Here is a 25,872-nt window from a genome sequence, read left to right on the forward strand (position 1 = left end):
TGTTGTGGAAGTCATTTTTTTTAAGCTGTTGATGACAGGTTATTCAGACAAGCATGATGAAGGTGGTGCTTTTCAGCAAGTAGGGTGTTGATCTCTTCATCACTTTGGTCAAACCAATCCTGCTGTTTCCTGTATGAGGGTCCTAGAACCTTTAGTGCAGAAGAGTGCACAATGTTCCAAAAGTGTTCTAGTCCTTCTCAGCAGCTCTGAGAGTTGGTTGTCAAGATCTTCTGCTAATGAAGCTGCTGTGTTGGGGTTCCTTAGTTTACTGACATTGATCCTTTTCATCGCAACTTTGTTTCTCTGTGGACGTCTCTTTGGCTTGATGTGAAAGCTTAATATGGAGATGATGAGTCTATGGTCAGTCCAACAGCAGTCAGTGCTCAGCATGGCCTTGGTCACTCTTACATCCTCTCTGTCTTTCCTCCTCACAATGATGTAATCAATGAGATGCCAGTGCTTGGAGCATGGGTACATCCAGGAGGTCTTTTTGTGAGTGGACAGGTGGAAGATGGTATTGATGATGATCAGATCATGAGCTGCATATATCTTCAGTGGTAATAGGCTATTGCTGCTACATTTGCCAATTCAATTTTTTCCAATGATGCCATCCCAGGCAGTGATTGGATCCTACTCTCGCGTTAGAATTACTGAGTAGAATCAGTTTGTTGGTGTGCTTCACATATGAAAGTAGGGCATTGAGGTCTTCATAAAACTTGTCCTCTACTTCATCCAGTTTCGTCATTGTGGGTGTGTAGGTAATGATCAGTGTGGCTTGCTTTACTCTCAGCAGCGGGAGATGCAGTGTCATGAGTCGGTCATTCACTCCTTAGGGAAGACTGACAAGTTTGCAGACAAGATTATTTTTAAATGCAAAGCTAACTCCAGATTCATGGTGTTCATTATTTCTTCGTCCATACTGGAAGAATGTCTAACCACCTCCTGTTTCTGTGAGCTGGCCTTTGTTGGCTAGATGAGTTTCAAACAGGGCCACAATATTGATGTTAAATCTTGCGAGCTCTCTGGAGACCAGGCCTGCTCTTCTTTCTGGTCGATTTGCTAAGGGGTGGCCTTGAAGTGTATATACATTCCATGTGCCAATGGTGAGTGGTGTCACCTTACATTTTCTTTTTGTTTTTGTTACTCAGACACATGAAATGGGATCCCCTCCAACCACAGCAAGCTATAAAGCAACCATGTTTAAGGCACCCTTTCTAGTCTCTTCCTCTTACAAAGGGTGTGAGGAGTGTGGTCCTAGAGCGAGCTGCTCAGTCACTCAGGTAGACACCAAATTCAGCTGTTGCTTGTCAGCAGGAAGACGACCATTAGACCAGAGTAACCTGTGTGCTGGTCTGCGGCTACAGCTCCCAGTGTATCCACACCTACTGTTTGTCACTCACCCATCACCACTGGATCTTTCACAGGAATTGGGGTGGGGGATGTCAAGACGTGTGGATTAAAGTGAGGGAGAGGTGTGCACAGTCAGCCCCACTCTCTCTTCCCAGATTCCATCTTGCTCCAATAGCAGGACAAGAGTCAAGATAGTTGAAATGAGTTGGGCACAGTGGTTTACCAGGGTATCTTTCATGTCTTGCCGTGCTCTTAGCATACCACATCGCTTTCGGAGACTGCCTTCATGACCATTATCCTATTCTAGTAAATTTCATCCACTCAATCTGCTGGAATCTGTCTTCACATGCTCAGGATAGACAAGTCCCTATTTCACCAAAGGGCAGTGACCCAACGGCTACTCTCAACCTGGTTTGGCCAGCCTGTCAAAGCTGTTGCCCAGGGTGTGGCTGCTGCGCATGCTACAGCTACTAGGAGCCACAAGTGAGAGCTGAGTGCCAGGTGAATGAGCTGCCCTAAAAGCTGCCCTAAAATGAGCTGTCGTAAAAGGATATGACATGCTGTATATCTAAAGTGCTACCCTTCCCTGAATACCCCATACACCACATACATTTATGCATAAATGTATGTATAAGGAGAATTGTAGTTGCAAGTTTACAGAACAATGTATGAGGTAATATGATTGAAGTGGAAACAATGGGGGGGTTGAATGAATAAAAAATTACTATAAAGTTAGTGAACACTGTTAGTGTAGACTAGATTTAGTGAGACTTCTTTTTCTTTTCACTTACCTCTTAATTTTGTTTATCATCTATTATAGTTTTCTATGTTTACTTACTATTGCTTATACCAGTGTTTCCCAACCTTGACAACTTGAAGAGATCTGAACTTCAACTCCCAGAATTCCCCAGCCAGCGAACGCTAGCTGGGGAATTCTGGGAGTTGAAGTCCTGATCTCTTCAAGTTGCCAAGGTTGGGAAACACTGGCTTATACAAAAGAAAGCAGTGTGGTTTGATTGACCCATCAGCGTTCTCATTCATACTTCTCATCAGTGTCCACATGGCACTTTAAAATCAATAAGAATAATTTAAAAATTGAAGCAGCTAACTTCACTATTCCAAAATAAAGGGTAACACCCGTTTAATGGCTACAAGTTTACAAATAAGAATTTGAAGAAGAAAATTGATTAATTAGGGATTTTTAAATGCTGACGTTTATCGCTTAAAATTTTTAAATGTGCAGGTATAACATTTGAAAATAAGAAATGGTCATTCACATACCAGTCTATAGGTGGCAGCAAATGATAGTCCCTGAAACTGGATCTCATTTAAATTACAATAAAGCATTAGGGACATATTTGGTCTTTTCTTTTTTAAATTTAGTGTCTATGTGCTTTTAACCAAGGCCAGAATATCAAAACTATTTGGAAATTAGAAGAAATTGGCATGCCAAAATCTGAGGTGATAAAGATTGCTAATAGCTTTTGTTATGCAGTTATTTATTTAGGAAAAATACATGACCACCTGCTTTAAGTAACTAACTCTGAGAGGTTAAGAACAAGACAAAAAAAGAGAAGTTTCTCCTTCGGCAGAATCAAAAGCTGGACCGCGAGCTCCCCAGATGGCTCTGAAGACTCCCATGTCCATGGGGGCAAAGCAAAGGGGGATGCCAGGGAAGAAGAGGGGAGTTTTTGACTTTAAAAAGAAAAATAAGGTGACCCCAAAAATATGAGGGGGGAAAATATGGAAGTTAAATGTTAGTAGCGGGACAAGCATACTAAAATCTTGAAGAAAATGTTTTGAGAACTCGGAGAGAGAAAAAGTTTTGTTGGCAGTTTAAAAAAAGATGTAGTTTTGGAAAGATACTTTGTTTTTAAGGAAAAAAACATTGACATTTAAACTGGAAGTTGCCTTTACCTTATTAAAATTAATCTAATTCCTGGATCCCCTTAGAGCTAGATTTCATTCAGGGCCACTTCAGGGTGGTAGTTGACCTTGGGGGGGGGAGGTGGGTGTGGCCAGGGTGGGTGTAGCCAGCTTACCTCCCTCCTCCCTCTCATTCCCATCTCCCTCCCTCCTTCTTTCTCCTCTTCTCATTCCCATCTCCTTTCCTCCCTCCCTCCCTTCTTTCCCTTCCCTTCCCTTTTATGGAATAGAAGGCAACTTCCCCTCCCACCCCCAGCTTTTCAATGTAGCCCTTATTAAGAGCAGGGGATGCCTGCTCAGATTCCTGCTGCTTATTTTTCCCAAAAGACTGGCCCAGGGTCAGCTTCATAACTTTTTAAGGATTTAATTTTGGGTCCTCACTTTTTGGAACAATCCCACCCCTCCTCCACACACCACCTTTGTTTCTAAGAAAAAAAGAAATCGGAAGGAGAAGAACAGGAGAACACACACACACACACATACACACACACACACACACACACACACACGACAGATCCAAAGTTGGAGAAGGGGCCCTTACAAGTCCCAGTCACTGCCTCCTCCACTCCCACCACCTTTTCTTCTGAAGCAAAAAGCCCCCAGTCCAGAAATGATGTTCCCAGATCTGGAGAGTTGCACTGAAACAAGGAAAAAGAGGAAGAAAAACCTTGCGACTTTAAAAACCCAGAGAGAATGCACTGCTCCCCGCCCCAGCCTCCTCCCCGCCCACGTGAACTAAAGGAGGTGAAATTTGGAACTAAAAGAGGTTAGCAATCCAGCAGAGAAGTCGGAGTGGGAGAGATCAACTGCCATCTGGAGCGAAGTCAGCCTCGGAGATTTAAGTTTTCAGCTCTCCATTTACTTCCTTCTTTCTCTCAAGCTGAAGGAACTGTACTTAGTTTGCAGGATCTGAGATTTATTTCCCTTTTCTGCCTTTGCCCACTTCCCAGCCAAGGAATGCTGCTTCTTTTGCTGCCTCTCCACAATAAACCTCGCTTTCTTTCTCCTTCCTTCCTTCCTTCCTTCCCTGCCTATCTCCTTCTCATTCCCATCTTGTTCTGGAGAGCTTGGCAGCATTGCCGGTGGCTGAGATTACCGTGGCTGTGGCTTTCCTACGTGGGGTGTGGCTGGACTGGTCCCAATGAAAGGAAAGCCACAATGGTGGTCGTGGCACCGATCTATAACTAGATGGCAATCATCAGTCAGACTTAAATCCATGGGGCAGCCCTGGAGCCGGATAGGGGCCACCCCTGCCACCTCAGCCCTGCCCCCACAGGAGGTGGTGAGCACTCAGGGGGTGGGGGTAAGGCAGCAGTGTGGCTCCTTGCCATCTCCAGGGCTGCCCCGCAGATCTAAGGCTGACTGTGTTCCAGGTCGGATGGCTGCCATCAAGTTATAGATTAGCACCTGGGCTGGGACTGAGGCACCAGGGGCAGGTCCTTTGCATGTCTCAAGGGCAGCCCTGCAGGCTGGATCTAGGCACATCATGGGCCTTGAGTTTGACACCCCTGCAGTAGAAGGTGCTGTTTCAAATGGGCTTAGAGCAGGATAAGAGCAGAAGAGACAGAAATTTCTGGATTTAGATGATCACACAGGTAACTTGGTCCTGGGACATGCAGGGTTTTATGTGTGCTCTCTAGAAATGCAGGACCATGTGGATTCTATATTTGCAGCAAAAACAGAAAAGGAGATTTTCTGGGGACTCAGCTTCGCAAATGCTGTTTTCTTTGCAGGGCAAACCTATGGGAAAAAGCAGTTTTCACATGTCCCTTTTGCAGTATTAAAAACATGAATAGACATGAAGGCTAGTACACATAACCTATTTTGTGCTTATTATTTTGTGCTTATTATATACAGTATTTTTCGGTGCACAAGACGTGCCGTTTTACCTCAAAAAGGTGTGTCAAAAACCGGGTGCGTCTTATACACCGGTTGTGGGGCGGGAGTCAGTAGCCAGGGCAGCTATCCCCAAGACCTCCCGGCAGTCGTCGGCTGGGGGCCGGTGGCTCGGCGCCGGGAATGAGTGGGGCGTGTGGCAGCAGCTTTGGAGGAGCAGGTGGCCATCACCTCAATGCATCCAGCCAGCGGAGGAGCCCGTGGGGCGGATTTGATCATCCGACGGGATGGGGCTCGGCTCTATCAGCCCCCACTCCAATCTCCTGCCTTCGGGGGCGCCTTTGGGATGGTGTAGCGGTTGGCAAAGGTGCTCCAAGCAAAGCTGCCTCAGCTTGGGAATTATGCAGCTGGCGCCCTCTGCTCGGAGCACCTTCGCCGACCGCTGCGCCCTCCCAAAGGCGCCCCCAAAGGCAGGAAATTAGGGTGGGGGCTGATGGAGCCGAGCCTGGTCCTGCCAGATGATCGAAGCTGCTCTGTGGGCTCTTCCGCTGGCTGGATACACTGAGGGGACGCCCGCCCACTTCTCGGAAGCTGCTGCCATGCACCCTGCCTCAACTGCCCAGCGGCAGGCATTCCGGGCGTTCCTCCCAAGGTCCAGCAGTGATGGCGGCTGAAAAATACGGTATATAAAACATATATAAGAATCTGTGACCTTACGACTGGATGTTCAATTTGGCTGCTCTGGCATTGCTTCTTGCAGTTCTTCTAGGGAACCAGAAAATGCACATCATGAGCAATCTTGCACAATATGTTTAATAGTTTGAATATGTTGGAATACATGTTAAAATGTACCATGTTTTTTGGACTATAAGATGCTCCAGACTATAACACCTAGCTTTTGGGGAGGAAAACAAGGGAAAAAAACCTGTCTCTCCTTTGCCTCACAGACATTTGCCTCCTTGCAATGTACAGCAAACAGCCTGGTCAGCTTTAGCACAGCCTGATTTAGCATGAGCAGCTGATTGATGGTTGGCACTCCCTGCCTCCTGGAATATCACCTATCAGCTGTTCCAGGCAATGGGGTTTGGCACTGTCCATTGCCACCTTTGCCACCCATCGCCACTCCCCCCTATCGCCACCTCTGTGTGCCCTGTTTTCAGCTCCTTCCAGGAATCAGGGATTGCCGCCGCCGCTAGCTATCCCTACGGACCAGAATGGGCTGAAAATGGGTGCCCAACTAATAGGCAGTATTCCGAGAAGCAGATCCAACTGCCAATCAGCTGCTCATGCTAAATCCGGCTGGGCTGAAGCTGACTGGGCTGTTTGCGGTTTGCCGTAAGGAGGTAAATTGCTTGGAGGCAGAGGCCAAAGGAGCTGATGGGTGGGTGTGGTTTGATCAACATTTGTTGTATAAGATGCACAGACATTTCCATCCACTTTGGGGGTGGTGTGTGCATCTTATACACTGAAAAATACGGTATTTTGTATTGCAACAACTACAGAATTATTCAGTCAGTAGATGGCAGTGTTTAGTTTGCATCTATGGTTATAATCTATGGTTCCTTTATGTTCTGAGGAGAATTTCCTGCAACAGTTGAAACCATTAAGCAGCAAACCCCATTGTGACTGTATACTATATGCTTTATTTGATCTGTATGGCTATGTAATTATCCTCTGCTCCCATTACTATAGAATAAAACAGAATTTCTAACAGGTTATAGACATGGATACATGCATTCTGGCATAAGAAATTAATTGAGAATGACTACGAGGCTTCAATCAGGAAATATGTGAGAAGCAATAAAGGCATCTCAGCCAACTGCTGTTCTATATTGCTCACAAAGCATTAAAACCCAGAGATAGGAAGGAGAATCCAAAAGAGACTACAGCAGCCACCTTGGTCTCCTGGCCCAGTATGAGTTAGAGTCCCAGTAGCTCCAGTGCCAGCTCTTTGGAGAGCCAAGTCCGAAGCTGCTGCAGGAGCAGCTCTATGGCCAGCCAAGGCAACAAGAAGATTGGGAAAAGGACAAGAATAATAAGAAATGGGAAACAGAACTAAGATCGGAAATGGGATTATTATAAGGAGTACTTGTTGAATGGGGGTGTTAGAATACATGTTAGAATATACAGTATTTTGTATTGCAACTACAAAATTATTCAGACACTAACAGTGCTTAGTTTGTATTGTGTATGCTAAACACCCCATTTGCATGCTGGCCATGGATTGGCTAAGATGCGGCCGGCAAAATTCAAGTGGCTGTCAAGCCACGCCTCCAAATGAAAAAAGTTTTAAAAGGGACTGCAAGCTGCTTTGCTTTGCTTCTTCTACCTGTACCATTCTATTTGCCTAATCTTTTGGTTGAGGTCCGTTCCAGGCCACAAGAGGTTTCAGCTTAACCCAATAAAAGAGAGTTAAAGCTACAATGTGGGCCTCCATTATTTTGAGATAAAACAGTTTGCATCTATGGTTCCTTTATGTTTATCTTCTGCTACCATTTCTATATAACAAAACAGAATTTCCAAAAGAATATCAGAATCATAACCAAACAAGGGGTTTTTCATCCCTACTGATACAGGTGAGGGCCATAGAGGATGGACTTTGTAATACTTGAAACATGATTTTGATAATACTGTTGTACTAGGGGGGTTTTGTACTTTAGAATTGCTTTTCCAATTGTATTGCTAATAATTTCTCATAAACAATAACCTTCAAGAAAAAGTCTCTCTTCCAGAAACCAGGACTGGCAGGAGAGCATCTGATACATTGTAGACAACAGCTTCATTTTTAGCTGTTCTCAAGCCTCCAAATAATCAAGCCAACCTTGACAAGCACTGAGAAGTATCTTACCCAAGCACATTTGGATGTTTTTCATTTGCAAATGTTTCTTTTACTTTTATTCAGAATACAATACAGTGGTACCTCGAGATACGAGTTTAATTCGTTCCGGACCTGGGCTCTTAAGTCGAGCAGCTCTTATCTCGAACGACTTTTCCCCATAGGAATTAATGTAAATAATTTTAATTGGTTCCAGCCCTCAAAAAACTCACAAAGTTAGTCTAAATTATGCAGAAAGACATGTTTTTAATGAAGAAATGTACATGTACATATAAATGAATAATGAAGTTTCTTTCACTTAACTTGTAAACTTTCTTAAACTTTTAAATTTACATATGTTCAACTTCTCTGCCAACCAATCCTGTAGGACAGAGGTCCCCAACCCTTTTTGCACCAGGGACCGGCTTTAAGCGATCAAGAGAGGAATGGGTGAATGAATGGACGGAGGGTGGGAAGGAAGGAAGGAAAGAGGGAAGGGACAGGAACAGAGGAAGGAAGCAAGGAAACTTATGAAAGGGGAGAGTAAGAGAGGAATGAGTGAAGGGAGGGAGGGAGGGAAGAAGGTGGGAAGGAGAAAGAAAAGAAGAAATAGAGGAAGGGAAGGTAAAAGAGAGAAAGAAAAAGAGCAAGAAAGAAAGAAAGAAAGAAAGAAAGAAAGAAAGAAAGGGGGAAGGGACAGGAACAGAGGAAGGAAGCAAGGAAACTTATGAAAGGGGAGAGTAAGAGAGGAATGAGTGAAAGGAGGGAGGGAGGGAAGAAGGTGGGAAGGAGAAAGAAAAGAAGAAATAGAGGAAGGGAAGGTAAAAGAGAGAAAGAAAAAGAGCAAGAAAGAAAGCTGCAAGCACCCCCCCGAGCCCTCCAGGCCGGCTGCAACCTTTTAAAACACGCGCGCCGCTTCGCAGCTGTCTCCTGAAGCCGAACGCGGAAGTTAGCGTTTGGATTCAGGAGACAGCTCCTTGGCGCTTGTATCTCGAATTTGGGCTTGTAAGTAGAACAAAAATATCTCTCCCCTCCCAGCTCTTATCTCGAGTTGCTCTTAAGTAGAGCAGCTCTTATGTCGGGGTTCCACTGTACTCTTCTCTGTGGCTATGCTGTAATTCTTGGGATGTAACTAAACAGATGAATATTTCTTTTTTAATTATTTATTATTACTTATTGTTTTTTACCTTTAAACATCATATCATTTTAACAGATCTACATCCCAAATTTCATATTACAGATGAATATTTCTAAACTAATCAATTTTTGCTTTGACGTTCTTTGTTGTGCTAACCATAAAAAGAAATATAATCCATTTCTCGAGGTTCTCCCTTTTCATAAGCCATATATTATCAAATTGCTAATAAATTGCTTTTAAATGAATTTTCCAATTTTGGGTTGCTTGTTGGAAAAGATAAACTGAGGGAGAACCTAGCCCCAGATTTGGGCATCATAAGACAGAGGCGCTTCTTCTGGTATCACACTTAATTGTTCAATTTTGACGAGATAAAACAAGGCAGGTCAAAACAAGTTAGTTTGATAGAGAGATCACTAATGATCAGGCCAAAAGAAGGTATCTGAGATAATTCCCTTCTCCAAGCATTCTCAAGGTTAAACTGGGTAGTTTAGTAAATAGCCGTATTCCATGCTGCCAATGTGATTTCAATCTTGTGACAGGCTGTGCACTGTCCTGGTCAATAGGGAGGGCCATGTTGTTCAGTATCCTTTGCCATAGCGAATTGAGAGATTATTTTCTATGATGTTGCTAAATACTGGTAATTGATGCACAGGATTGAGAATGAGATGACACACATTGACTGTGGAGTTGGACATCAACCATTTCGGTGTGGGCACTGTTAAGCCACATGCCGGCACAATATTCAACTGTAGAATAAACCAAAGTCAAGCCTGTTGTATGTAGGCTATTAGCATCAGCATTACAGGGTGTTCCAGCCAGTTGTTCAATAAATTGAGCCGGGGTGGTGCAGCAGGTAGAGTGCTATACTGCAGGCCACTGAAGCTGACTGTAGATCTGTAGGTCAGCGGTTCAAATCTCATCACCGGCTCAAGGCTGACTCAGCCTTTCATCCTTCCAAGGTGGGTAAAATGAGGACCCAGATTGTGGGGGCAATATGCTGGCTCTGTTAAGAAGTGCTATTGCTAACATGTTGTAAGCTGCCCTGAGTCTAAGGAGAAGGGCGGCATAAAAATCAAATAAATAAAGATTTTACTGGAAGTTTAGTGATCTGTACAGCATTATCCCTCAGGTATTTTGGAGTTATTATGTTGTAAAGGATAGTTCCAGAACTTCAGTGAAAGCTGGTAATTTGCACACCTATTGCTAAGGTACTTTATTTATTTATATAGCATATGGCAGTGATGGTGAACCTTTTTTCCCTTGGGTGCCAAAAGAGCGTGCGTGCATGCTATTGTGCATGCACGAGTGCCCACACCCATAATTCAATACCTGGGGAGGACAAAAACACCTTCCCTCACTCCCCGGAGGCCCTCTGGAGGTTGGAATTGGCCTATTTCCCAACATCTGGTGGGCACAGTAGGCTCATGTTTCACCCTCCCCAGGCTCCAAAGACTTCCCAGATGTTGTTAATTTTATTCTGTGTATTACTCTATGTGTATTGAATTCACTTTCTCTGGTTATACTGCAGCTATGGTTCTGTTGTACTTATTTTCTTTCAGTAGATCTTATTTCCAAATCCAATGTTAAACAATATGTCAAAAATAGCTGTATTATTGGATAAATCCAGTGGATTTAGAAATACAAATAAACAAAACAGTTTTTCCTGAAAATCTCCTTTCAAATTGTTTAAGCTTTTTTCAGGCTTTCTGTGTTTTAAAGCTTCCCTTGGGCTTTTTTCGCCTCTTGATTTTCAGGGTTCCTCCTTCCCCCTCCATGTATTTAATTGCCACTTTCTTAGTCTTGGAAGTTATCTTTTAACATTCTTTTAAACTTAAATCAGGTCTTTAGATTAAAAGTTGGAATTATCTCACTCAGTTTCAATGATCTGTCCATGAACCACTCCAGCACAAATCTTATAGTCCCAGTTGTCCCAGTTTTGTGACTGCCAAAAATGGCTGTCATCCATTCTGGAGAGTTTGCTTCGGACCTAATGAGAAAATTGTGAGTTCCTTGTGGTCAGCGACGCTCCTGTCCTTCCTTCACCATTCCTATAAGGCGGTTATGACCCCGCAGGATCTCCCTAGAGTGGTTATTGGCTGGATTTCTCAAGGCTCAGTGGAGCCCACTATTTTTCAGCCATTCCTGTCGTGACATCAATTGGAAGTTCCAGCACGAGGTTTGTCATTGAGGTTTTGGAAGGATCACCCTCACATTCCATAAATAAAAGAGGATTGCTGCAATTCACAGCAAAAGACAACCCCCCCCCCCTCCAGACAATAAATCATAGGGCTCTCCATTAAACTATGAAAACCCAGTGTGTTTAACAGTTATTATAATGCCTGGAAAGAAAAATAGGTCAGGCATGAATGTATTTTAAGAAGCGATTGCAAAGCCATAAGGTACTTCCCTGAATAAATTTATGTCAAAATACAGTATATAAAGTGGCTAATCAGAAAATCTGCTGGTCCTATTCACAGATAGGCAATTCTAATGAAATGGGAAGACAGATGTTGCTATATGAGCAATACAGTGGTACCTCTACTTACGAACTTAATTTGTTCCATGACCAGGTTCTTAAGTAGAAAAGTTTGTAAGACGAAGCAATTTTCCCCATAGGAATCAATGTAAAAGCAAATAATGTGTGCGATTGGGGAAACCACAGGGAGGATGGAGGCCCTGTTTCCTCCCGGGAGATTCCTAGAGAGGCCCCATGGAGGCTTCTCCCTGCCTTTTCCGGTTAGTTTTGGAAGCTCAGGTTTATAAGTGGAAAATGGTCCTTGAGAAGAGGCAAAAAAATCTTGAACACCTGGTTCTTATCTAGAAAAGTTTGTAAGTAGAGGCGTTCTTAGGTAGAGGTACCAGTGTATATATAATATTATTTTTAAAATACTGATTTTGAAAACTGATTCCCAAGCTAGATTATAAAGAAACTTAAAATCCTAATAAATCAAATCAAAATAATATAACAAATTCTAAAACACCATCAAGAGCTCATATAAGTACAAAAAGGATTATAAACTTTATATAGAGTGTTCCATTCTACTGAAAGAATAACTCTTGACTCCAAGAACTATTTAGAGCAAGTCTGCACATGTTTTTCCAGGCAGAGGGCACTTGGCCTTTATCCGACTAATAGATGAACATAAAGTGATAGGATTAGGACAAACTATATTAAATTAATTGATTTAAACATGTTGACTATAGTTACTCCACATGTTATTTAATAATTTCTCCCTTCATTCTCATAAACATCATCTTAGAAGAAAGCAAATGCAAATAACCAATACTAATGCATGTGTTAATATTTTTCAGTTGTTAATTTCAAAAATGAAGAAATCTTTGACTCTAGCTAGTTGGCACTTTTGTAGTTGAAATACAACACTCTGTACTCTTGGCATTAAGTCAAGGAAGACAATGATGAAATGATCAGCTTTCTTGACAGTTAGGAAGTTGCCCCTTGAGCAATGTTGGATTGCATAACAAACTTGAAAATGAAAGGGCCAATAGTGCATGTTCAGTCTGAACTTCAATCATTGTGGCACTTAATAAACTCTGCAAGCTGAATTTTGGATTAAGAAACTCTGGGTATTGATATTCTACAAAATCTGTCCTTAATTGGGTCAGAATATTTCTATCCTGAACTTAAGTAATTGAATTCAATCATGAAGTTTTACAGTGGTCTATATGTACTATAACTTCTTATTGATATCATCCAATAGGAATGGACATTCCTGGTTCAGTAGAAATGTATTTTCGATCATGAGAGTATTTTAAAAATAGAGTGGAGACTGGTGCAGATTCAGCTTTTGTATCTATTCTGTCTCTATAGATTAGCTACTTTCAGATACAGTGGTACCTCTACTTAAGAATGCCTCTACTTAAGAACTTTTCTAGATAAGAACCAGGCGTTCCAGATTTTTTGCCTCTTCTTAAGAACCTTTTTTTACTTAAGAACCCGAGCCCAGAAAAATTTCACAGGAAATTTGAGAGTAGCACAAAGGCCCGGCCAGTTTCCTGCCATTCCCCCTTTAATCCCGGCCATCTCGGGCTTTCTGGGCTGCCAGAGGAGCCTTTCAGTAGCGCTTAAGGAGGCTTCGGTAGTCCAGAGCGAATGAAGCATTTTCCTTTCGCTTGGCGCTTGGAAAGGGAATAAACCTCTGCCAGTGTCCAGAGAAAAGAAACACTCCCTTCGCTCTGGGCAGCTGAGGAGTCACCACAGTGAAGGAAAGGCGCCGGCTACAAAGTGAATGAGCAAGAGGAGAGGTGAGCCCTTCAGCATGGGAAGGAAGAGGCAGCACGTAGCAGCAGCAGCAGCCAGTGTATGGGAAGTAGTGTATGAGAAGCAGAGCCTTGTGCCAGGTGTATTGGAGGCGCGTGCTCCCCCTCACCGCCTAAGAGTCCCTCTTTTTTTTAAGCCTTAAAATTTTGGATTTTTTTTATTCCCCTCACCTTACCTTATTCCTTCAGCAGCAACTCTCCTCCTCCTCTTCTTCCTTCTCCTCCTCCCACCCAAATTCCGAGCTTTTATTTCTTTCCTAATGGGTTTGCATGCATTATCTGCTTTTACATTGATTCCTATGGGAAAAATTGTTTCTTCTTAAGAACGTTTCTACTTAAGAACCTGGTCACGGAACGAATTAAGTTCTTATTTATTTATTTATTTATTTATTATTTAGATTTGTATGCCACCCCTCTCCGCAGACTCGGGGCGGCTCACAGCAAAACAAAACAATTCATGACAAATCTAAATTATAATTTAAAATATTTAAAAAACCCCATTTACTAAACAAACATACCTACAAACATACCATGCATAAATTGTATATGCCCGGGGGAGATGTCTCAGTTCCCCCATGCCCGACAACAAAGGAGAGTAGGGGCAGTTCTAACCTCTGGGGGGAGCTGGTTCCAGAGAATCGGGGCCGCCACAGAGAAGGCTCTTCCCCTGGGGTCCGCCAACCGACATTGTTTAGTTGACGGGACCCGGAGAAGGCCCACTCTGTGGGACCTAATCGGTCGCTGGGATTCGTGCAGCAGAAGGCGGTCTCGGAGATATTCTGATCCAATGCCATGAAGGGCTTTATAGGTCATAACCAACACTTTGAATTGTGACCGGAAACTGATCGGCAACCAATGCAGACTGCGGAATGTTGGTGAAACATGGGCATACCTAGGTAAGCCCATGACTGCTCTCGCAGCTGCATTCTGCACGATCTGAAGTAGAGGTACCACTATATTGTTCTGGGTGTGACACAAATATGTACAACAGTATCTTCTCTGAGCCTAGCATACTCAAAATGAACTATTCCCTGAACTTCTTCCACCTGAGCATTTTGGGCAGTGCAATCAAGCAATAGCTTTCCAGAAACCTCAGACCATGAGAGTGAAGGTTCATTCTCCAAGCTTGTGGGATGATTTCCAAACATTTCATTACCAGGCTAGGTAACATCTACAGCAGAATTTAGGGGACGTCAGTGTCAGTGCTCTTCTGTTTAATAAGGGTTTCGTAGAGTGACTGAGACCTGGCTGGGCACCAAGGGAGGTGTTCCCCTCTCAGAGATGTGGCCAGATGGGTTTCATGTGTAGCATCAGCTGTGATCCCAGGGAAGAAGTGGAGGAGTGGTTATTATAGCCCGGAAGATCTTCAGTCTGCGTAGCCTCTCTGCACCTGACTTAGTTGGCTGTGAATCCCTTCTTGTGAAGTTGGCCCTAGGGGTTCAGTGGACTTGTTGCCTACATACCTGCCTCCCAGCTGTATGTCAATGGCCCTGCCTGTGCTACTTGAGGAGATAGCCGGGTTGGTGATCCAATTCTCCAGACTGATAATCTGGGGGGACTTTAACGTGCCATAGAAACATAGAAGATTGACGGTAGAAAAAGACCTCATGGTCCATCTAGTCTGCCCTTATGCCATTTCCTGTCAACGAGTCAGTTAAAGTGACAGGGACCCATCTTAGTCCGGTTTTGTGGGAGGAGTTTCACCTGGTGACACCTGATGAAGTGGACAAGGTCATGGGAGCTGTAAGCTCCTCCACCTGCTTATTGGACCTGTGTCTCTCCTGACTGGCTTCTACCAGCAGGGAGGTGACACAAGGCTGGATCTCTGAGGGGGCCAGGATACGGGTCACTCCTTTATCCTGGTGCTTCTTGACCTCTCAGCGGTTTTTGATATAATCAACCATGCTATACTTCTGCGCCAATTGGAGGGGTTGGGAGTGGAAGGCACCATTCTATGGTGGTTCTCCTATTTCTCTGGTCAGTAACGGTTGGTGTTGGCAGGGGGTCAGAGGTCGACTCCTAGACCCCTACTTTGTGGGCTGCCTCAGGGTTGGTTCTCTCCCTAAGCTGCACATCAATCTGTGTCAATTCAGTGAAGCAGTGGAGATGATACACTGGTGTGTGGAGGCTGTGAGGGTCCAAAATGCAGCCGCACGAGCCATTATGGGCCTTCCAAGGTATTCGCATATCTCACCATCACTACCTGAGCTGCATTGATTACCGATTGGTCTCCAAACGCAATTTAAAATGTTGGTCATGACCAGTGAAGGGCTGGCCATTGCCAGCACTACCGCTACACTCCTGGTGACCAGCACGGGTGCGTCAGGTGTGCACACACGGGCAACTCAGCACAAGATTTGGCTTCTGTGCATGCGCAGGAAGTGAAGTCTCATGTGAAAATGCTCACGTATGTAAGACTTCACCAATTTTCGGTGACCTCTTTTCTTCTGCACATATGTGGAAGCAAAAAAAAGCAGAAAATGGGCAAAATCTCTCACTGACGAGCATCCTAATGCAAGATTTTGATTCCTGGGCATGTGCAGAAGCTGAATCTCACACCGGTGCGCGTGTGCACGTCAGGGACTCGGAGATGCATGCGCATCTCCATTTTTCCAACTGGGACTGCATACATCCATGCAGCAGCCCACTACTGGTCTTGACCTATAAAGCCCTACATCACTTAGGACCAGATTACTTACGGGACTGTCTGTTGCCTCATGTATCCCAGAAACCAGTTAGGTCCTCCAGGTCCCGTTAGCTAAGCAATGCCAGCTGGCGGGACTTAGGGGAAGAGCCTTCTCTGTGGCAACTCCGGCTCTTTGGAATCAACTCCCTCCAGAGATTCGCACTGCCCCCAACCTCCTGGCTATTCTGCTCTGGCCAACAATACGAGTGCATGAGTTTTATAGGTGGGTGTCTGTTTTTAATAATCCTGGGGTTTTAGAATTAGATTTTATGTTTGGGTTTTTCACATGTTGTATTTTGTATTCTTGTTTTGTAAGCTGCCCTGAGTCTACGGAGAAGGGCGGCATAGAAATACAAATAAATTAAATTAATTAATTAATTAAATAAATACATAAATAAGCTATGATCTCTAGCTCTCTCTTATGGCCGCTTGCATCATTACAGCCAATCAGAACATAGCATACATTTTAAAGCTATATTGCATCATACTATGCTCCAGCTCCAGTGGTCCTTGGAAGAAGCCAATTATCTAAGCCCTCAACAGTCAGGGTTCAGGCCCGGCTACAGCACAGAAACTGCTTTGGTTGCACTGATGGATGATCTCTGGTGGGCCTGGGACAGGGGCTTGTCCTCTGTCTTGGTGCTTCTTGACCTCTCAGCGGCTTTTGATACCATCGACCATGGTATCCTTCTGCACCGGCTGGAGGGGTTGGGAGTCGTAGGAACTGTTCTCCAGTGGTTCTCCTCCTACCTCTCTGGTCGGTCGCAGTCGGTGTTAGTGGGAGGTCAGAGGTCGATCTCTAGGTCTCTCCCTTGCGGGGTGCCTCAGGGGCCGGTCCTCTCCCCCCTGCTATTTAATATCTACATGAAACTGCTGGGTGAGATCATCCAAGGGCATGTGGTGAGGTATCATCAGTACGCTGATGATACCCAGTTGTACATCTCCACCCCATGTCCGGTCAGCGAAGCAGTAGAAGTGATGTGCTGGTGCCTGGAGGCTGTTAGGGTCTGGATGGGTGTCAACAGGCTCAAACTCAACCCTGACAAGACGGAGTGGCTGTGGGCTCTGCCTCCCAAGGACAATTCCATCTGTCCATCACCCTGGGGGGTGGAATTACTGACCCCCTCGGAGAGGGTCCGCAACTTGGGCATCCTCCTCAATCCACAGCTTACATTAGAGCACCATCTTTCAGCTGTGGCCAGGAGCGCGTTTGCCCAGGTTTGCCTGGTGCACCAGTTGCGACCCTATTTGGACAAGGAGTCATTGCTCACAGTCACTCATCACCTCATCACCTCGAGGTTCGACTACTGAAACGCTCTCTACATGGGGCTACCTTTGAAAAGTGTTCGGAAACTTCGTGCAGAATGTGGCTGCGAGAGCAATCATGGGCTTTCCCAGATATGCCCAGGTTTTGTCAACACTCCGCAGCCTGCACTGGTTGCCGATCAGTTTCCGGTCACAATTCAAAGTGTTGGTTATGACCTATAAAGCTCTACATGGCATCGGACCAGAATACCTCCAGGACCGCCTTCTGCTGCATGAATCCCAGCTACCGATTAGGTCCCACACAGTTGGCTTTCTCTGTGGCGGCCCCGGCCCTCTGGAATCAACTCCCCCCGGAGATTAGGACTGCCCCCACTCTCCTTGCCTTTCGTAAACTCTTGAAAACCCACCTATGTTGCCAGGCATGGAAGAATTGATATATCCTTAGCTGTCTTGGTTTATGTATGTTTTGTTTGGGTTGTATGATTGTTTTTTAATAAGGGTTTTTAAAACTGTTTTAATATTGGATTTACAGTATATACGATGTTTTTACTTGTTATGAGCCGCTCCGAGTCCTTGGAGAGGGGCGGGATACAAATCTAATAAATTATTATTAATAATTATTATTATCAATCCATACAACCATACATTGTTGGCTTGTTTATATATTACCAACCCAACCGTTTGAACAGAGTACTAACATTCTCCCCTTTGGGTAGGCTAACATACAGCACTTTACATTCTCAAATTATAGCTTTCGCAGCATTCTTTATGCTTGATAGCACCTTGAGCTTTTGTAAACTGATCTACAATATTGTTTTTGGTCATACACTATTCCAACTTAATCAATTTCTTTGCACACACTGTCTAACATTGAAATACTTAAAGTCAGTATGTTTCAATCTTGTTTTAACACCCAAATTAGCAACCATACTAATTGCTGATTAATTATCCTCATATACAGTAAACGGATCATGTACAACAATAAGATACAGAAGAATGAAATAAACAATGTTATTTACAAAGTTAATTGTAATAATAATAATTTAATAATAATTTATTAGATTTGTATGCCACCCCTCTCCGAAGAATTGTAACATTTGCAACCAATTCTACATGGTAGAAATATCACATCAATTAAAAACTAAGATCCACAAACATTGGCTGGCAGTCAAACACAACAATTCCAAATCCTTAATCTCTATCCATTCTGGCATCAAACAGCACCAGACCAATTGGAGCAACACAAGAATCATAGGCCACGCTACCATCCCCCATGCTTGTGAGTTCTTGTGAGCTGCTTGTGAAGTCTTGCCCTCAATACACACATTGACCTACAACCAGTCTACGATCCCATCAGAATCCAGGTCAACCACACAGCCAACCAGAGACAGCACTAACCTTCAAACTACCCATGTAAGATACCCATCCCCCAACCAGCATTTCACTTCCAAATGACTCTCACCTGATGTAATCTCTCTTATCATAAGACCTATCACAAGACCCTCACCTGATGGGGCCTCACCATCTTAAGTGCTGACCATGTTAAGCTCTTATAAACAGAAGAACACTGACAGTGACATCACCTAAACTCAGCTGAAAATGTTACCTCGCCTGGTAACATTCAGAAACCAACTCTTAAGCTCAGAGAATGAACCTTCACTCTCATCCTACAGCCAAACTAGAGATATTTACAACTAAATTCATAACCACAGATCATGTTGTAAATTTTTTGTAAGCTAAACCACTTCAAGCTAAAAGGGTGAATTGACCATTTCTTCTGCAATATATCCAAAGAGATATATTGTCCCCTGACAATACAGTATTCAGACTCTTCATCTCCTGCAAATTCAAGCATGGTAGCACAGTGGTTAGAGTGCAGTACTGGAAGCTACTTCTGCTGACTGCCGGTTGACTGTCTGCTGACTGCAATTTGCAGTTCAAATCTCACCAGGCTCAAGGTTGACTCAGCCTTCCATCCTTCTGTTGGGGGCAATATGCTGAATCTGTAAACCAGTTAGAGAGGGCTGCAAAAGCGCTGTAAAGTGCTATTGGTATTATTTCAAAGCTCACCAACTAGAGATGGGACAAAAGCTGTGTGACAGATGAACTGATAAGATCCACATCAAACATTCATATGAAGTTGGCTGTGTATTGTACAAACTTGTCAAATGAAGTCTGGATAAGTCATCTCAACACAACAGTATACATATGGCTCCATATGCAGATAGCCATAAGTTCTGTCAATGTCTTTGAAGAATTAAAAATTTATTAATTCTTGAAGATTAATAGAAAATGGCAATCATTCAGGTTCTTGCAAGTTATTTCCATTCTGAATAGCGTAAAAAACTGCCTTAGACCAACTAGATCCATCCTAGTACTATTTGGCTGCATTTCTTCTGGATTTCAAGTAGAAATCTTTTCTAGGCCTACATGATCACATGAGGAAGTGAATCCAGATGTCTCTGCATGCCTATATGTTACAACTGACCATGTTATGTTCTCCCAGTTAGCAGTTCCACATATGTATGTTCCTACGGTATTTACCTACAGGTATCTTGTAAATGATGCCCCCCATCCCCACTGATTCACATAATTACAATGAATGAGCTCATATACCCACACTTCACTTGTGTATCAGCAGAACAGGAAATGCTGTGGTTTAAGAGAGGAACAGGTTTGAGTTCCCTATTGACATACCAAAAATCTGCAGAAAGTACTTCTATATATGGTTAGTCTGTTTTTGTTGCCATAAATTAGGATTTGGTACAATTTGGTACAAGGGGCGTACATAAGTGCACTAGTGTGCCTTTCGTCCCCTGTCCAATTGTCTCTCCTTATCTCATATATCATATATCTTTTCTTCCTTACATATATCTTCTCCTCTATTTTTATATCTTTTCTTCTATCCTTTTCTTTATATATAATACTACATGTCCATTCTCTTCAATATGTATTGTGTATTGGACAAAATTAAAAAATAAATAAAGTAAAATAAAAAATAAATAAAATTGAGTTTTTAAAAAATCCCTGCCAAGCTAAGAAAAAGTGCATTGATAATCAGCCAGCAAATAAGTTTTCATGAATGCATAAGCTAATAAATCAAAACAAATACTTTGGAAGCCATGAAAGATGCTCAAAGAAAATCCATATAAAATGTATTTTTATATTTTTGTAGATGTGTTCTTTTTGTTTCTGATTAACAATCCAGCCAATGTAAGCATGTTTTTAATGCATTTTCTTCCTATCTTTTCCCTCCATATTTTTCTAAAGTCTGTCTCAATGTTCTCCAGACTTTATGACTCTCATAACAAACATTTAATCTCTCAGATGTGTCACCTTGGAATTCTTGAGTAAACCTCAAATATTTCTAGCCCTCGCTCACCTAAGCAATGCCTCTTTCAAAATTCTTCCTCAAACTCTTGAAGCGAGCTCCTTCAGACAGCATGAAAGAATGCAAGGTTTATAACAAAGAGGGAGGGTCGCTGAGGGGAATGAGACACTCCTAACACTAGAGCCATTGTCTGCTGAACCTCGAAGAAAGCAGGGCGCGGGAGATTTCCGGGGGCTGCAGAAGAAATTGCAAAGGCGGGAGTCCAGCCAGAATCCCCCTTGCTCTGAATGAAACGGGGACGGGGGGACGCTATTAAGAAGAAATGGACCCCCCCCCCCCAAATATTCAGATAGGCACTAATTTGAGCAACGGAATCCCTCGTGGAAACAACCACAGGGAAATCACGATTATGCCCATTTATGATATAAGCTGTTTCTCGTAAGAGTTGCATTCTATCACAATTCTGACGCACAACTTCCTGCAAATGTTAAAACATTTGTTGAGAATTAATAATCCTTTCGTCTGGTCTCCCAATCGGCTCATAATCCTGAATTCTTTGTCCTCATGGAAGATCTGAATTAAGCTTATAGTAAAAGTAACCGGAGGAAGGATACAGGGCACGTTTGCTTCTTCACTCGTATTTGGTGTACATAATTTTTTTTTAAAAAAAAAAATCCACTCCCTGGTTTTTAGTTTATGAAATAGCCAACGGTTGTTGTATGCAGGACTGAATTTAGGCGTTGTCTACTACGCGCTTCTCCGTCAGCAGCCATTGTTGGCGCTTTCGGAATTCCCCAGCAATCCGACTAAATTCCAAAACTGCACGGGGAACAACTCTCCTGCCACACCGAGCATTTTCTGGCTGAAGGGATAGAGGATAATGTGAGGGAATAAAAACGGCGTGGCAAATTTCAGGCTGTGGCACCAAGGTAGGCCTCCTACACGCCTTACGGTATTGATTTAGGACAATTCATTTTTCAGCCCGGGGATAAAAGCCGCGTGTCAAGGAAAGTTCGCCCTTCACTCTTTAGCTAGAAATAGCGGGTTTTTTTTTTCTTTTTTTGGGGGGGAGAACTGAGCCCCGCGGTAACATTTCTCTCTTCGGCAGAACCCGAACCCTGGGCAAATGGCTCATTTAAAATGCGAGGCCGAGACCGGGTTTATTGGAGGGAGGAGCTTTTCCGTTTCATGCTTGAACATTGTCTTAATGATTATTTCTTTTTTTAAGGGGAAGTCGAGCTTTGCAGCGGCAGCGAAAGAGTTAAAGCAGATTCGGGGTGACATCACTGGCAATTTGCATAAAAGCGGGGCTATAACTGGGCACGCAGCGAGACGCTCTTTTATATTGCAGTTCGGAGCGGCTGCGGGAAGGATTCGGGCGCTGCATCTGTCGGGGACAGTATCACTGGTGAGGAGGGTTGCAAGCTTCGGTTGCCTCGCGGGCGCTTCTTTTTGCATGATTCCGTTTTGCAAGTTTTCCTTTCTGCCCGGGGTCAAAATGATCGGGGTGGGGCCCCGGGCTAGCTTTGATTTCGGGGGAGGGGAGGTCGCTGTTTTTGTCGAACGGGTGCGTGGAGCACTTTTTGCATGACACCTCCGTCGTGGAACAGCCCGGGGCTTAAAATTGGGGGTGACCGTGTGGCGCGACGCAGTACAATGGCGGGAAGAGGTTTCCGCTCGGAATGACATTCCATAACCGAACGAGCCCTCGTTGCTGTTGCTCCGGGATTTTGCTCGGGAAGGGGAATATGGGGTTGGGGGGGAAGATACGCACCCGCCTGCCTCGCGTGCTCGCCGTGCTATGCCCTGTGGGCGATGGCGGGCGTGGGGAGCCTCCGGGAAGGAAAGGCAGAATGCCCGGGTTTTGGGCGGGCTCGGTTAATTGGGACGGTGGCAGTAGATGCGCCTTTATCGCCTCGTCAGCCGGCCGGGCGCCCGTTTGGTGGGAAGGGCTAGTCTTTGTCTTAACTCCTACAAGGCAGTTCTGGAGGAGCCGAGGGCGCCGAGCTGGAGGAAGTGCGGCAAGCGAGAAAAAGGGCGGTGGTTGGGACTTCTCTTTGTCAAAGAAGGCAAGGCGCCCGCCGACTGAACTAGGGAGCCAGACGCCCAAGATGGAGGATGTGCCTTTAGCACCGCCCGGGAGCTCCGTCTGGACTTTTTTTTACTCGCATCGACCCCGCTTGGGCTTTCCTCACAGGATATTCGTCTTTCTTCGATCCCCCCCTCTAAAGGCTACACATGTCCGGACTGAATAAGAAAGAGATTGCTATCCGGCCACGCCCTCCCTCAGCGATGAAGTTCAGTTATTTAAGGGGGAAAAGAAGATTGATTTTTATTTCTAACACTATTATTATTATTATTATTATTATTATTATTATTATTATTATTATTATTATTATTATTATTATTATTATTATTATTATTATTAAATCTAATGCATCACTTCCCTCTCCCCCAACTGCTTCGTCGGAAGTCTTGCCATGTGGGTATGCAGCGGTGTCCCCCCCCCAATATCAGATAGATGAATATGACATTCTGAATACAAGATTAAGAGTATGAAGTAGAATATTTTTTTTAAAAAGGCTATTATGCACTATTAAAACAACATGCTGAAATCAAAAGAGCTAGTAGGAAATAAAGGAACTGAATGAGGGAAGGAAGGGTGTAATATAACATATTTTTTTGTCCTTTTGTTCATAGATCAACCAATAACAATGTCTGACAAACCAGATATGGCTGAAATTGAGAAATTTGACAAGTCTAAGTTGAAGAAGACAGAAACCCAAGAGAAAAACCCACTGCCTTCAAAAGAAAGTAGGTGAAATCTTAGAAAAGAGGGCGTGTACCACCGAGACAAAGAAGTCAGACCAGCTTTACACACATGCTTTTTCTTACCAACTTCTTAATGTTACTAGACTAGGGATTTCATTAACAAAGTAGTGTGTATTTCTGTACATAAATATATATGAAGTTAAATACAACATGTGCAGTAAATTACTATTTTTAATACATTTGGCATTTTAAAATTTGCACTTTGAATGCTAATTATGCAATTTCCATTTATTTATTTATTTTATTTTTCTTCCCCACCCATCCTCTCTTTTCCTTTTGTAGCAATTGAACAGGAGAAGCAAGCGGGTGAATCGTAATGAAATGGGCCCTTCCAAATTATGCACTGTACATTCCACAAGCATTGCCTTCTTATTTTACTTCTTTTAGCTGTTTTAACTTTGTAAGATGCAAAGAGTTGGATAAATTTAAAATGACTGTACTGCCCCTTTCACATCCCCTCCCCCCAAAAAAGAACAGAATGAACTACTGACGCTGAACGAAGGCACCTTCCTTTCCATCTGCCTGTCCAGCTTCTGGTCCGGTGGCACAAAGGCTTGCATGTTTCTTGAAAGAAGATTCCAAGAGGGACTACAGTAATTTAATAACACATGAATATACGCAAAGCTGTACCAGGGTCCTGCGAGCTGTAAAATGCATTTTAATCGAGTGCCATTTTTTTTGTTCAAATAATTTTAATTATTGGAATGCACAATTTTTTTAATATGCAAATAAAATGTTTTAAAACCTGGATTACTTTGCTATGCTATCTGTTCTTTTGGACAATATTGCCCAACGAAGAAGCATAAGTGCTGTGCTGACGTGGAATTAAATGCTGTCATGGAGGAATCCTGGCATTCTAACATCAGTTTGAGACTAGGACCAAGGTTTTTTTTAAACGCTATATTCTCTAGGGGAAAAAAATCTTAGTGCGAATGGATTTGGAGTTCCAAAGTCCACTGTTTTATTAGCACAGCGCATTTGTATGCTGCATTTATTAGGAATTTAGCATAGGTAAAAATATATTTGAGCACTGGAAGGAACCACCCAAGTTAAGAACAATAAGATTCTAGCATTTTCCCTCATGTTAACATTTTCAGGATTTTCCACCAGTGGATTATTGGATCCAAAGGTGGGTATTGTGTGTAGCCCTTGAGATCAGCTAAAGGTTCTGTTGAATGTATCGGGTGAAGGAAAGCATGATTTGTATTTTTAATATTCAAAGAAGGCTACGGTTGCTATGATTGTATTAAGGTATCGATAATGACAGTCACATTTTCAAAGTGGCATTGCATTAAATGGCAATGTTCGTAAATTATATATAAATCTTCAATATAATGATTATATTGAAACTTGGTTTTGATTGATACTATGATAACTGCTGTTTCCCCATGTACCTGATTGTTATGGTTTGATGCAAATTATGAATTGCAATTTTCTTAAAAATTTATTCCATGCAGCAATTGAATCTGCGTGAGACGGGGTGATCTTTTTTTGATGTCACCTCTAATGGTGGTCATTAGAGATATCAGTAAATTCAACATTTGATAAGCTTCAGATTCTATGCCATTTTCTACACCATAGTACATTTGTATTTAATTCTCAAAAATCATTGGAAACCTAAACCTTGAAGAGAAACTTAAATAATGAAGACCAACTGCAGGTTTACATGCTTCACATATAGAACCCTATTGTGCATATGTGAGAAATGAACTTTGAAAGCAACTTGTTATATGGGGTGAGTGAGCAGTTTCAAGACTACTGGGCAATTAATCTTGTTTGAATTAGTGGAGCTGTTTTCTGGGTAAACATTTCTGCACTGCTTGCATGCTACCTGGGTCCAGGTAATAGAACTAGTATTTCAAGAACCAGAAAGGTAAGTGTAAGAAGATTTGTTTTTTAAAAAATGTAATGGAAAAAAAACTTGTGGGATTACATTTGCTTTTGTTCTACCTATGGTCTACACAGGAAATCATTTTGTTGAAGTTAAGAGAAAAGAGCCACCTTCAGAGTAGTGATCTTAATCAGGAAGCACAGGATGTAGTAATGTATGATGACTCAAAAATAAAGTACCATGAATTTACCAATAAAAGTAAGAAGTGGACACTGCGGTGGCTTGAAATGCAATAAACTGTCTTAAAGTAGCAGCCAAGCATTTTTTCGCTTAGGCTCTGAAGACTGCATGAAGATTGCCTATATGGTACCTGGCTGCAAATGGCCAAATAGAAAATTATTCTGCTCAATTTTGTTTTGCTTTGTTTACCAAGTTAACATACTGACTGGCTTCAAACTTTAAAGCCATGGATCATTGCAATCACTTCATACTGAATAAAATACAACATTTGGAGTCACAGTATGGTGAGCCATAAACAATAACTACAAATGACAGTGCTCACTATACTGAACTCCCAAGAACA

At 43.0% G+C, this 25,872-nt stretch overlaps 1 protein-coding gene across 1 annotated transcript; it reads left to right on the plus strand.

Annotated features, from left to right (window-relative positions):
- Positions 1-21,458: 21,458 nt before the first annotated feature.
- On the plus strand, positions 21,459-24,208 carry TMSB4X (thymosin beta 4 X-linked). The gene is made up of 4 exons (XM_070750671.1): positions 21,459-21,555; positions 21,855-22,034; positions 23,327-23,440; positions 23,741-24,208. The coding sequence occupies exons 3-4, from the start codon at positions 23,341-23,343 to the stop codon at positions 23,773-23,775; spliced, it is 135 nt and encodes a 44-aa protein (XP_070606772.1). The 5' UTR covers positions 21,459-21,555; positions 21,855-22,034; positions 23,327-23,340; the 3' UTR covers positions 23,776-24,208.
- The last annotated feature ends 1,664 nt before the right edge of the window (positions 24,209-25,872 follow it).

Source organism: Erythrolamprus reginae, chromosome 4 (assembly GCF_031021105.1).
Source record: "Erythrolamprus reginae isolate rEryReg1 chromosome 4, rEryReg1.hap1, whole genome shotgun sequence".
Classification (NCBI taxonomy): domain Eukaryota; kingdom Metazoa; phylum Chordata; class Lepidosauria; order Squamata; family Dipsadidae; genus Erythrolamprus; species Erythrolamprus reginae.

Coding starts and splice junctions, on each gene's coding strand:
- TMSB4X (XM_070750671.1), top strand. CDS start 23,341: ATGTCTGACAAACCAGATATGGCTGAAATTGAGAAATTTGACAAGTCT. Junction 23,441..23,740: donor CCCACTGCCTTCAAAAGAAA/GTAGGTGAAATC, acceptor TTCCTTTTGTAG/CAATTGAACAGGAGAAGCAA.